Here is a 14,088-nt window from a genome sequence, read left to right as displayed (position 1 = left end):
TCAGGTAGCATAACAAATCAGCAGTACTTGGAGCTAAGAGAGATGCTAAGCAGGGTCCCAGGACTGCCCCCCCCACTCGAGAAAGCAGCACCTGACAGTTATGCCGACTCGCCATTCGTGGACGCCATATCCATCACAGCTATGCCAAAGGGATTCACAAATCCAAATATGCCTCTCTTTGACGGCACAACAGATCCCTTAGACCATATAAGCCAGTACAAGCAGAAGATGATGACAGTAACAGCCTTAGGGCAAGTCAAGGAGGCTTGCATGTGTAAAGGATTTGGATCCACCTTAACAGGGCCGGCACTTCGATGGTTTGTAAGTCTACCCAACCGGTCGATATCGACATTTGCTGAATTGGTAAACGCGTTCACCCAACAGTTTGCAAGCAGCAGGAAGCCGCATAAGCATGCGGGAGATCTGTACAGAATCGTCCAGGGGGCAGGAGAGACCATTGGAGAATACAATACTAGATTCAACAATGAAAAGGTGGCAGTATGAGAATGTGATATTTCGACAGCAGTAGAAGCCTTCAGGAGAGGCCTCCACCATGACTCTGACCTGTACAAGCAGCTGACTATGCATCCTTGCCATAGCTTCGAAACAGTGCAAGAAAAGGCAGGTGCCGCAATCAGACTAGAGGAAGACATCCTAGCCAGAGCCAGCCTACCTAATACACCTAGTGTTTCCAGTACCTCAGCCGTGGAGAAATCAGGAAGAAAGCAAACTACCAGTAAAAAAGATGAGAGGTATAGGCCATATGGAAGGGGAGTCAACAGAATCGAAGAAAATCAACAAATCCCTACTTTGGCAGAATATGGATTCACTATAGGTATCGGGGGAATCCTGAAAGCACTCAGGGAGGTGGGAGATGGAGTAAGGTGGCCCAAGCCACCAGTAGAAGGACAGGCATGGCGAATAGATAACAAAAAGAAGTGTGAATTCCATCGAGACATTGGACACAACACTGAAGATTGCTACACACTACGAAGGGAGATCAAGCGCCTGTATGAGCAAGGGGAGCTGAGCCACCTATTACCACGTGAGGGCAAGCAGCAGGATAAGGTAGGCTCTACGAAGCCTGCAACCCCACCCACATGCACCAAAATCATAAACGTGATAACAGGCGGCTCATACCTGAGTGTGTTGACATACTCAGCAGCTAAGAGGCATGCCACCGAGACCAAGGGAGATAGACCAGCAAATTCTTGCAGAATTTCTCACAGCGATTTGCTAGCTGTCACCTTTGATGAAGGAGATACTTATGACGAACGGGAGCATCATGACGCACTCATTATCACTCTGTCAATGGGTAACTGCATAGTTAGAAAGGTATTGGTAGATACAGGCAGCTCTGTCAATTTGTTCATGCTAAAGACCATAGAAAACATGGGATTTAGCGAGAAGGATTTACAGAAGAAAACTATCGCGCTGGTAGGCTTCAGCGGGGAGACAACCAACTCACTAGGCGAGATAATCATCCCAACCTACGTGGGAGGAGTCAACAAGCAGATCAGGTACCTGGTCATAGACGGACCTTCTACCTACAATGTCATCCTGGGAAGGCCGTGGCTACACCAAATGAAAGCAGTCCCTTCAACGTGCCATCAGTGTATAAAGTTCCCCACACCATGGGGAGTAGAGACAATACGAGGAGGTCAGGAGGAAGCTAGAGGATGCTACAAGAAGGCGCTAAAATGCACTGCCAGCCTTTCCGCATAGCAATTACAGAAGCAGCCTGTCCAGGACGAATATATTGAGCCCCCAGCGGAAGAACTAGATCAGATCAACCTGGACAAGCTGCACCCAGAAAGAACTGTGCTAATTGGAGCTGGATGCACAGGAAGCCTGAGGCAACAACTAATCAAGTTTTTACAGGATAACATGGACTGTTTCGCATGGTCACACGACGACATGATAGGAATAGATCCGTCCATCATAACGCACAAGCTAAGTGTGGACCCAAAATGTAAACCCATCCAGCAGAGAAGAAGGAAGTTTGCAGCAGAGAGGAATAAGGTAATTAATCAAGAGGTAGATAGCCTTCTGGCAGCAAAGAAAATAAGGGAAGTAAAGTATCCAGAGTGGTTGTCTAACGTGGTAGTGGTGCCTAAAAAGAATGGAAAGTGGAGAGTATGTGTGGACTTCACCGACCTCAACAAAACATCCCTTAAAGATCCCTTCCCACTACCTAATATCGATGTAATGGTGGATGCGATAGCTGGGCATGAGATGTTAACATTCCTGGACGCATGGAGTGGATACAATCAAATCAAGATGGACCCTACAGATCAGGAGAAGACGGCATTTATGTTTGAAAGAGGAATATATTGTTACAATGTTATGCCATTCGGCCTAAAAAATGCAGGCTCCACGTATCAGAGGCTGGTCAACCGCATGTTTAAGGAGCAGATAGGAAGAACTATGGAGGTATATATTGACGATATGGTAGTGAAATCAGAAAAAGCCAAAGACCATATGCGGCACTTGGCAGAAACATTCAGCACCCTGAGGGAGTACAAAATAAAGTTAAATGCCTCTAAGTGTACCTTCGGGGTATCCTCTGGCAAATTCTTAGGCTACATTGTAACTCAAAGAGGGATAGAAGCCAGCATCGAGCAGATCAAAGCAGTTTTGCAATTGGAGTCACCTGAAAAACCTAAAGACGTTCAAAGACTAGCTGGTAAGGTAGTAGCCCTAAGCAGGTTCATCTCAAGGTCCTCAGATAAATGCAGGCTATTCTATGACATACTAAGAAAGAGCCAGAAGGTCGAGTGGACCGCAGACCACGAGCAAGCATTCAGAGAGCTGAAACACTACCTCAGCAGCCCACCACTGCTGTCAAAACCGAAACCAGGAGAGCCACTTTTCCTCTACCTAGCCGTCACAGAGGTGGCTGTAAGTGCCATTCTAGTCAGAGAGCAGGAGAAGGAACAGAAGCCAGTATACTACGTAAGCAAGTCTCTGCTGCCGGCAGAGACCAGGTACACATCTCTCGAAAAATTAGTACTAGCACTGGTAGTAGCATCTTACAAGCTGCGCCCCTATTTTGAATCCCACACCATACATGTCGTGACCAACTACCCGTTGAAGTCTATCATGAGGAAACCTGAACTGTCAGGCAGAATGTCGATGTGGTCTGTACACCTTAGTGGGTATGACATCCAGTATGACCCCAGAACAGCAATCAAATCACAAGCACTAGCAGACTTTGTGTCAGACTTCAGCCCAACCATCCAAAATCTGGCAGATGAGGAAATCCTCACCCTAGAGGGGAACAGGGAGGTAGAGGTCTGGCAGATGCATATCGACGGAGCCTCCAACCAGAGGGGGGCAGGTGTAGGGTTGATCCTTCGGTCACCACAGGGAGATCTGATAGCACAAGCAGTAAGATGTGAATTCAAGGCAACCAATAATGAAACAGAATACGAGGCCTTAATATTAGGAATGCAGCTAGCTCTGGAACTAGGAGTCAAGCACCTACATATATCCAGTGACTCTTTACTAATAGTCAACCACGTGAATAATGGGTTTATAGCCAGAGATTCAAAGATGATTGCATACTTGAAAGTAGCAAAAGAGTTAAAACAGAAATTCAAAACCTGCAAGCTCAAGCAAATCCCTAGAGACCAGAATGTAGAAGCAGATGCCTTAGCAACTCTGAGGGCAACGTTCAAGCCGACAGAACTATCCAGCATTCCTATCGCACACATGCTAGAACCTTCTATCCAGAAGACAGACGAAATAGATAAAGGAGAGCTGGAGGATCAGCAGGACAAAATGGGAGTTCAGACAGCCACGAAGGCAGGGGAAGATTCTCAGACAGCCAACCAGCTACCTGACCAATCCGCTATATAGGCAGGCGACTGGTATTGGCGCACACCCTACCTAGACTGGCTGCATCATAATAAGCTGCCAAATGACAAGAAGAAAGTAAGGGCTTTCAGAGTAAAGGCCTCCAGGTTTATACTTATTGATGATACACTATTCAGGAAGTCACTGGCAGGTCCCTACTTACGATGCCTGGACAGGGAGGAGGCGCAGACTGTGTTACATGCCCTCTACAGTGGTGAATGTAGAAACCATGCAGGGGGCAGGAGTCTGTCAAATAAAGCTCTCAAACAAGCTACAGGGAACAGAATATGGATGCTAGCAATGACAGATTACTTCTCCAAATGGATAGAGGCGGAAGCATTCACAGAAATAAAGGGCGAACAAGTCATCTCTTTCATAAAACGCAATATCATCTGCAGGTTTGGCATCCCATCAGAGATCATATATGACAATGGCTCACAGTTCATCTCCAACGATGCTAAAGGATACTGTGCCAAATGGAACATCACCTTGAAAAAATCAGCACCCAGGACTCCAAAGTCTAACGGGCAAGCTGAGTCCAGCAATAAAATTATCATGGACAATCTGAGAAGGAGGTTACAGGAGTTAGGAAGAAAGTGGGCAGATGAATTGCCACTGGTGTTATGGTCAGATAGAACGACGCCAAAGGTAGCAACAGGCCAAACACCCTTTAGCCTGGTATTTGGCGCGGAAGCAATCATTCCATCAGCGGTTCTGGTTCCCACTCATAGGTATGGATGTATGACAGGGGAACTGAACAATGTAGAGATGATCAAAAGCCTGGACATAATAGAAGAGCTGCGAGCAAGTTCAAAAATACGTCTGGCTGCCTATAAACAGTCAGTGGCCAGGAGTTACAACAAGAATGTAAAAGTCAGGCTCCTGGAGGTAGGGGACCTGGTTCTCTGTAAAGTGTTTCAGAACACTAAAAATCGAAAGGCATGCAAATTCGCCTACAAATGGGAAGGACCATACCAGGTAGAAGGAGTTGTTGACCATGGCGCATACAGACTGATGACTATGGACGGTCAAATCATACAACGCCCATGGAACATACTTCACCTGAAGAGATATTACTTTTAATAATAAGTAGATTTTAGCTTACAGGGTAATGTACTATGAAAAGCCAAATTATTTTAAAATAAAAGAAAGTCCGGTAGTAGGCATACTACCAATTTCATTCTTATTTCTGGTGTCTCTGACTCTTTCAGATTTTAAACTACTATTGAATGGTGTGGTCGGACAGCGTCCTGGGACCACAATTGCTCTGGTACCCCATGAGATGGTGTCAAGTACTTCACATCATTCTAATAGGCTTTTCTGCTTTCAGGCTCCTCTAAGTACATCACCCTGAATCCTAATGTCTATGGTACGTTGAAAGTGTATCTAGCAGGACTTTCAACTGCCAACGCGGGGTGACAAGGCACATGGCACTCCAACATGCCTAACCTACTTTCTCCATCAGGAGCACCCTCACCAGGCGGACTGTGGAACATACGAAATGGAGCCTGGTTGACAGCTAAAAATGCTTACCCAGCTACCCCTGATACCACCCCTTGGACGTAGCTCGTACTAATCGCAATCAAATAGGGCCCCAACATGCATGCACACATATATGGAACGTAGGGATCTCTGAGCTACCAGAATCCTACAGCGTCCCATTGGTCCTAGAACGACGATAAAATTGTCTAAATTACGCCCTTGTTGGCTTTAAACGTGATGAACACACATTGCGTCATGAACAAGGTTAAGTAGTCCAAAACTGCGGCATACGCCTAAATCAGTCATCAGACTGACACGACAGCTAGCTGAGTCGGGATCAGCCTCTTCAGGCTGACACGACTGGTCTAAATCAACCTCTCAGGTTGACACAGCCACCCCTCCTTACATTGCGGCATATGCCTAAGACAGTCAGCAGACTGAAACGGCAGCTAGCTGAGTCTAAAGGTCAGCCTCCTCAAGGTGACAGGACTCGCCTAAATCAGCCAGTAGGCTGACACGACAACCTCTTAAACTAAGGAAACCTAAGAAACAAGCACACGGGATGTAAGCTAAACTTGCCAAAAATTAAGGCAAGAGGCATTCCAAAAGCATGGCCAAAATACGGCCCCAGAGTTTAACCGCCACCTTGGCGAACTACCAGAAAAGGTTCAAAACTTACAAGTCTGCCACCACTGTGCCAGACTACCAAAAAGTTCATTGATAAAAAAAAATAAAAAAAAAAACTTCTTAAATATCGGTCACATTAATGGCCTCCACATCTGGCATCTCCTCTACCTGCTGACCTTCTGTTTCAGGTACCGGACCAGCTTGCACACCCTCAGCTGCCACAACTTCCTGAGCTCCGTCAGCGACATCCTGGGGCAACCCAGCATCTCCAGCAACAGCCTGCTCAGCTAGCGCAGGAGAGTTCACCTCGCCAACCTCAGGCATCAGCGCACTCATATCAGGTTGAGCGGGGTAGAGCATCTCCAACTGCCTCTCCTCCTCCTCTATGGCTTGCTGGGTTGGAGCCTCGTCAAGAGCAGCATGCATCCCGCTGATTTTTCCCCGCCAAGTAGCATAGGCAACGACATTGGTGGCCAGGGAGATCAGCTCGCAGATTTCCTCGTCAGAACGCTTGAGGGAATCAGAAAAGGTGTTGCACACCTCTTGAGTGCGTGGTAGCTGATCAGCCCCCTCCTTCAACTTCTTCTTGGCACCAGCAAGCTCGGCCTTCAGCTCCACCACGCGTTCCTTTAGGTCATATCGCTGCTACGCTAAGTCAGCAATCGTCCCTTTCAGCTCTTGGTTTTTGACATTGGTTGCACGGCTGGTGGTCTGAACTATGATGATCATCTTCCTGTTATAAAGAGCAAACTAGAGGGTCTGGGGCAAGGAAAATTAAAAGTTAGCAGGGAGTTAAAGGTAAAAATTTTAGAACAGGTGGAAGACGAAGATCACTCACCATGAAAGTGTTGTGCACATCATTCTTAGCCATTTCCTCTGGAGAAAATTCTGAGAAGGCCTCTCTTAGAGAAGGAAAAAACAGCTGCTCGATCTATGGCCAGTATGGCACCTTATCAATGTTCCCAAAGCCCTCTGGGAAGTGAGAAATGGTGCCTCTGCTAGCTGCGGCACGAGGACTGGTAGGAGGAGTAGGGAGATGGCGAGACAGCGGATCGAACTCCAAGGGTTCGGGCCTAAGAGAGCTGGAGTGAGTTGGGGGAGTCTGAAAAGAGGTAGCGGGAGCATTCATCTTGGAGGCAAATGCCACATCAGGGCTGGAAGCAGATCTCTTTCTTTTTGCGCTTTGGAGGATGACTTCCAGGGGGTCAACTTTGGAACCTGTAGGCAGACGGATTATTAGAATAGCAGAAATAACGGGCAGGCATCATTTCAGGCGCCAGGAAAGATGAGTTATCAGCAGAGTCGCATGCAAACCGAAACAACTGTAGGAAGCTTACCGGAAGACATGCTGTGAGCTGATTGAAGTGGGTTGGAAGAGGAAGCAGGCGAAAAACCAGGAAGCAGGTCAGGAAACTTTCTCTCAGATTCAGAGATGCAGAACAACTTGTTGCGGGCAGGGATATGGGCACCGATACGAGTCAGGTAACAGGGACCTGCACGAGGGCGATGGAGTAAGCTAGTAAGCAACGACATAAACAAATCAGGTGACAAGAAGGCTACTTACTCGAAGTTATGATCCATTTCTCGAAGATGTAATCGGCAGGCGGCTGGATAGAAGCCTTCCTCACAAAGAAGAAGTCCTCAAACCATTTCTCAACACGGGATTTGGACACATGCCTGAATGGAGCCTTTCCAGAGCCCCGGAGTGAGAATTGGCCCCTACCCAGGGACCTGATATTGTACATATGGGTCAGATCACCTAGGGAGATGAAGTTGTCGGTATTTTGACAAGTGGCCAAGGAGTAAAGAAGAACCCTCCAGATAGTGGCAGAAATTTGTGCCATAGCAAAGTTGTTTGTGAAAATGAAGTCTTGGACGAGTTTAGGAAAAGGGAAGGGAAGACCATATCTAAATGGGTATAAATAAAAACAAACCCACCCTGGACGAAGGTCATCAACTTTTTGACCCGGTTCAGGGATGGCAATATCCACCCTGTCACCAAGACCAAGCAAACCCTTGATCATAGGAATGCCAGCAAGGGTTAAGGCAGAGTCACAGACATGGCGATAAGTGAAGAGTCCTCGGGAAGGAAAGACCGGGTCAGGGTTACGGTCGGAGGGTGTGGAAGTCGATGATGAGTGTCGGGTTTTTCCCATGGTGGAGAAAGAGAAAATGGGAATTAAGAAGAAAAGGAAGGAGAAATAGCTGGTGGAAAGAACGACGGAGAATGGAACAGTGGAGCCGGCAAGGAAAGAGGGAAGAAAGGTTAGGGATTTGAGAAGAGAGAAAGAGAGTTTTTATGGGAAATGATTTAGGGATTAATAGAAGTAAAGGAATGAGGTTGAGGTTATAAAGGAAGAGAGAGGGAGTAGGGTGCGGTAAAAGAGGAGGTGGGCGGCAGCAATGATGAGAGTGCATGAAAAGGAGTGCAAATGACGGCTTAGGGTTTTATCAGTCGACTACATAAATTCCTTGCTCGACACCTCGAGGCGTACTTCACAAGAAATTTGGGGCAAACTGTTTGGGCTAAAAATCACACAATAGGGAAAGGCCCGCTTAATAAATAATGGATCATAAAAGAAGGGATAGGAGAAGGGGAGCCCACGGTTGAAGCAAGCACAGGGAAGGAGGAATGGGCTAGCATACGTATAAAAAGGCCGAAGCCCATTAAAGGAAACTTCCGAGTTTAGGAGTCAGGGAGAAGTTAGGGAGAAGTCAGGGAGATCCGGGAGAATTGAGGGAGACGGCCAAACATGAAAAGAGTTATTATGGAAGTTATATTACCTTTCCATAATCAAGGTAGGATACGTCTAGGGTTCTTACCCTATAAATAGTCAAGGAAGCAATCAAAGGAGGACATTCACACATACATTCATTCAAGATCACACGCATACAATACTTCGTGCTAAGCTAGCAAGATTCACATTACGTTATCATTGTAATCATCCTCCTATTTAAAGTTAGTGCAGTATTCGGCAGGGTACCGTCCCTCCCGCGGTTGTTCCCACATTGGGTTTTCCGCGTCACCAAATCTTGCGTGTCAATTCACATTACAAGCATTGTTTCCTTATTTAAGTATCATCATACAAACGATCAATCAAATAACCAACGAGTAAGACCGCATTGACCCATAACAACCAATTCGGTAAAAAATACCTAAACAACATACACCAAGTTCACTAAGCTAAGTAGAAACAAGATGGACCAATCATGACATTAAAAGGCATTTCCAAGCCCAAGCAAGTGTGTGTGACAAATGCAAAATGATGCTACAAAGAGCCTAATAAGAAGTCCAAAAATTATGTGGAAAATATCAAAGCTTAGGATGCTCATTTGGATGCTCTTAGAAGGATTTATGAAGCATTAACCGGGTGCATTAAGGATCATTTATAGCAAATATTGGATTCCTTCAAGCATTAAACAAGAATTTAAGCCAAAATACCCGGAAACACACGACCCCGATCGGGGTTGCACCCCTCTTGAATGTTTACGTTTCTTCTCCCTCTCCTATAAATAGGAGAGGAATTCCAAGGCTTAGGGGATCCAATTTTACGTCTCATTTTACTTTACATTAGCCTTGAACATTATATTTCTCTCAATAGTTTTTCTTATTAATTTACAATATTGTTAAGCTTGTAGTTCTTCAAACTTTTAGTCCTTAATACATTTTCAAGCATTTGGTTATTATTTGTTCTTCCATACAAGTTCATCTCTTTAAGGTATTTCTATTTATAGTTTACATTTCTACATATCTATTTAGTTTATACTTAGTTTATAATTAAGCACTCCATTTAGATTACTTTAGTTTTATTTCTCTTGCATGTTAAATCACCTAGTTTATATAAGACATATAATCATGTTTATCATTCTTCTTAGTATAATTTACAATTTACACCTTAATATGAGTAGCTAAATCTCTTAGTCTAAGGGCTAGGGGAGCCATGCATAAATCAAATATATAACATGATAAAAATAGGTTAATAATCATATTGTTCATATTGCTTCTATCACATGTTTGCACCATAATGTTTAATCTTTGTTTAAGGCCTTATTCATAGATTAAGTGTGTTCATTCATTCTAAAAGTCGAGAGGCAGGAAATCGAATTAGACAAAGCATGTGTAGTAGGACGAACTAGTCATGGACGAGAGTTTCTCTAGGACCCGATCTATGGTTGATACTAATGCCGTAACGTGGGTATCTTTAAGCCTACGCAATTGACAATGTTATTAGTACCAAGTTTATCAAAATCATATATTTACCCTTGCATGTGTGACCCGACCCCCTTAGACTCCTTTTAATTATATAATTTACATCACAATTTTTATTAATCATCAAACAAACAAACCAAACCAAAATCGAAATCGACCTTTGATGCGTGTGTTTTATATAAGGTTTTTACCTCATTTGTACACGCATTTTTGTACTATTTTATGTAGCATCTAGCTACAAATACCCCCGGATAGACTACTTTGGTTCGTCTTGTGTAAATTGCAGGAATAGACCGAAGAGAAGATAAATCGAGCCTAAACTCATCCCATTTGCATGCATTTATGGAGAACAAGGAGCCGGAGCTTGGAATCTATCACTTTGAAGACGCGTGAGCTGATTTCGGAAGGTGTTGAAGTGCCTCGTGTGCTAATATAGCTCGATCGACCACTTATCCAGTCAATCGAATGCTTTATACCATGAAGATCACTCGATCGAGTTGTTTATCTACTCGATCGAGTTGTTTATCTACTCGATCGAGCATGCCACAATAAGGAGTTACTCGATCGAGTAATGTTTCTACTCGATCGAAGGGAATTTTGCTTAGTTTAGTCGATCGAGTGGTTTGCCTTGTATTTGTATTTTTCCGCCTATTTTCGTATGGGCTTTTGTAATTAGGCTTTGGATTAGGTTTAAGGGGGAGATTTTCGTGTGCTACTAAAAGGAGTAGACTGCGTAACTCTTCCTGACTTACCTCTGCTTGATCTTACTCACTGCTTCCCTCTTCTTTACTCTTTTCTACTCGGATTGTAATCGGTATTATTACTCCTTTTTAATTTCTTAATCATAATTGTTATTTGAATTTATTCCTTTCTATTATTACTTTTAGTATTGCTTATTTCATCTCTTCATTTTCATTATTATCATGTTTAATTCCGATTGTTTATATATTATTGTTGTTGAGTCGATAATGATGTGTAGCTAACTCCCTCTTGCTAAGACTAGGGAATCCATGATCATGAAGGAATAGTTATCGCCATATTAGGTTAATGCTTGTGTAGTCTTTGTTGTTAATCGCTACAGTTAATTGTTTATGTCTAATTGAGTCGACGCAATTAGTCATTTTATCGTAGTAAACCTTGACCTGGACCGGAAGGTTGGAAAGGGTGAGACTCGTAGCAAACATTAGGGCACCGTAGTGAGGGCGGAAGCTAAGCTATTTGTGCTTTAGGGCGAATTGAGACCGGAAGGAGATATTTACTTCCCCATAGAATATACTTGCATTGATCTGAGACCTAGATTGCTTGACTGAATAATCATGGTGAACCGATTGTCTTAGCTGTTTTTCCCTTAATTGCTTAATCTTTATTCCCCTATCTGTTTCTCTTCCTCAATCCTTTTAGTTTAGAACAACCAAATCAAAACCCCCAAGTTGTTTACCGTGACGAACTTAGACAAAGCTGACATTTTCCCATCTCCCTGTGGAGATCGACCCGACTTCCCTAGCTATATTAGTTAGAGCCAGTTGGTTATTTTTGATAGGTATACGACTGCCCTGTCAAACTTGGTAAGAATCTACCCATAGAAATTCACGACGTAATTCCCGTTTCCTTCTGTTCGACCCCTATTGCTACATTAACTTGTGTCTAGGGAAATTATCTTTGCATAAGTACACGATAAGCCTATCAACTCACTTGAGTTACAACTAGGGTTAGTTGTACAAGTTGGATTAGTAAATTTGTACGAGTCGGAGCTTCTGTACTCATTGTATTGATCCTCGATGAACCAATGATTTACCGCAGACGCCCATTCGAAAAGTGGCTCTGATACTTAATGTTATGGTCCGGTACTTTTATCGAATTATGGCGCCCATCCTTACCTGGCACCAAGGCAATAATGCAAGCTACAAAGGTTCTAGCACACTTCTCGGGCTCGGAGTGTGTGTCGGTAATCTTAGTCATGATCGTCAACAATCTGACACGCTAAAGCAATTAAAGTAAGCGATACGATTATTGAAAGTAGGAGATAAGTAATATCAAGGTTAAAGGTAGGAAGAGGTTTTTATTTATGAACACTTTTTATTGAGGCTTATTTGATAATACATGTCATGTAGTAGGAATATAAGTCATGTAGCAGAAAACACTGAATACAGAATAGCGATATAAAATATAAATGCAAAATAAAGTCAGCTACATTAAGACTCATAAGCCAAAATACGACTATAAGAAGTAATCTTGGACTATCACCATTACAAATTCTAGTTGATTACAAATAAAGTGTAAAAATGTAAAATCTACGGAGTTGAAGTGAATTGGGACCGCACGCGACATTTGGGTTGCGTCCCAAAATCTGTTTCATACTCTAACAGGCCCTTACACGAATGTCCGTTGGACTTGAAGTGTAGATGCAACTTTAAGTCTTCCTATACCTAGTGCTTATTATTCCACTTTAGAAATGGGGATGGTGAAATTTGAATCCATGACCTTTCAATCACACGACTCGGATACCATGTCAAGAAACCGTCTTAACCAAAAGTTTAAGCTCATTATTGAAGTCCAAGATCAGTTTTATAGTCTAACAATCTGTGGATCATTACGTCATGCCTTTTGCAGTAAGAACTCGTCATTACAACCCAAATTCAGTCACACAATAAAATACTACGGAGTATAACATAGTTTATTTTTGTCTATAAATAGACTGACGAATTCCAATTACAAACTTTAGGAGGGCCCATATTTCGTTTGATAAGAGTTGTAAGCTTATTGATAGTTGAATAAGACATAATAGTGATCCAGGACTGTAATACCAGGAAGTAGAAGACGCGTGTTGCCATATAAGAGTAGCTATTTAATTCAAGAAAAACGAAAACAAGTTGTCTGACTTTGTAGAATATAGAGCAAAAGCCCTGCCTCCCAACACTCGATCTGCGTATTCACTTTCGCGTCCTGATTGATCCAACTTCTGTTTGATTTTCCCCCAGTCAACTGATCCCGCAGGACCCGCCTCCACATGAACCTGTATACAAGAGAGTGACATTAATTTGTTGAGTTGGTAAAGTCGCTAAAATAAATGACCCGCTTTCACTCGACCAGAGCTTAAACTCATTACCGACTTAGATGACTCGATTGCATATCATATAAGTTGAGTTTGATTACCCTAAAGTTGACCGTGTCAAAAGCAAGGAGCCATTTGCGGGCAGTTGAGTCATGGGACTCAACATAGACAATTCCAGCAACAGAGCCAGTCGGAAGGGGTCCTTGGTGCTTGAATGGCGGTACGTCAAGCGGCTTCCATGGGAGGACTTTAAGGAATGGCCATTCTGGATCCAATTTTCCAGACCAATGATGCTGATCAATGATATGCAGTTCAGTATTTTCAACCTTATGAGCGTTAAACATAAATCCGGTTGTTATGGAGATTTTATCCTGATCAACGCCTTTCTTTTCGGCGGAACTGTCCATCTCTTTGATATATTTCGCCATTGCAGCTTTGGTGTCCATTGATGAGCATTGTTGGCCGGCCATGCTTTCTTTCTGCCTTAACTCAATAAACATCATCTTACGGTAAATAACTCAATATAATACAACGAGCATGTCCAATTGTCCATCAATCAACATACTATGCAGTTTGCAGATATTATTTAGTGTTAATCAACATATCAAATACTATATATTAAACTCAGAAACTAAGGAGCCGTTTGGTTTAAAAGGTTGGAATGGATTGGAATGGAATGAGATACCATGAGAGGATGGATTTACAACCCCATACCTATTATTTATTGTTTGGTTCACTCTAAAATTGTATGAAGGGGGAATGGAGTGAAAGATATTAATCGATGCTTGTTATTGATTAATCACAGAGTATATATATATAATGTAACTTGCTATAACCTAGGAACTAATCAGCTAATAAA

General features: G+C 43.2%; 1 protein-coding gene across 2 annotated transcripts in view; it reads right to left on the bottom strand.

Moving 5' to 3' along the window:
• Nucleotides 1-12,837: 12,837 nt before the first annotated feature.
• Nucleotides 12,838-14,088, bottom strand: part of LOC141646272 (uncharacterized) — a 41,504-nt gene continuing 40,253 nt past the window's right edge. Inside the window, exons 2-3 of one of the 2 annotated variants that reach the window (XM_074454223.1) lie at nt 13,331-13,712; nt 12,838-13,190 (exon numbers count right to left, since the gene is read on the bottom strand). In XM_074454223.1, the coding sequence (XP_074310324.1) occupies nt 13,023-13,190; nt 13,331-13,699 (537 nt within the window). In that variant the 5' untranslated portion in view covers nt 13,700-13,712 and the 3' untranslated portion in view covers nt 12,838-13,022. The remainder of the gene's footprint in view (nt 13,191-13,330; nt 13,713-14,088) is intronic. The other variant, XM_074454224.1, reaches the window with a different exon arrangement.

The sequence above is a fragment of the Silene latifolia genome, chromosome 3 (genome assembly GCF_048544455.1).
Source record: "Silene latifolia isolate original U9 population chromosome 3, ASM4854445v1, whole genome shotgun sequence".
In the NCBI taxonomy this organism is placed as follows: Eukaryota; Viridiplantae; Streptophyta; class Magnoliopsida; order Caryophyllales; family Caryophyllaceae; genus Silene; species Silene latifolia.
The sequence above is the reverse complement of the archived record's forward strand: the minus strand, read 5'-3'. Positions and strand labels throughout refer to the sequence as shown.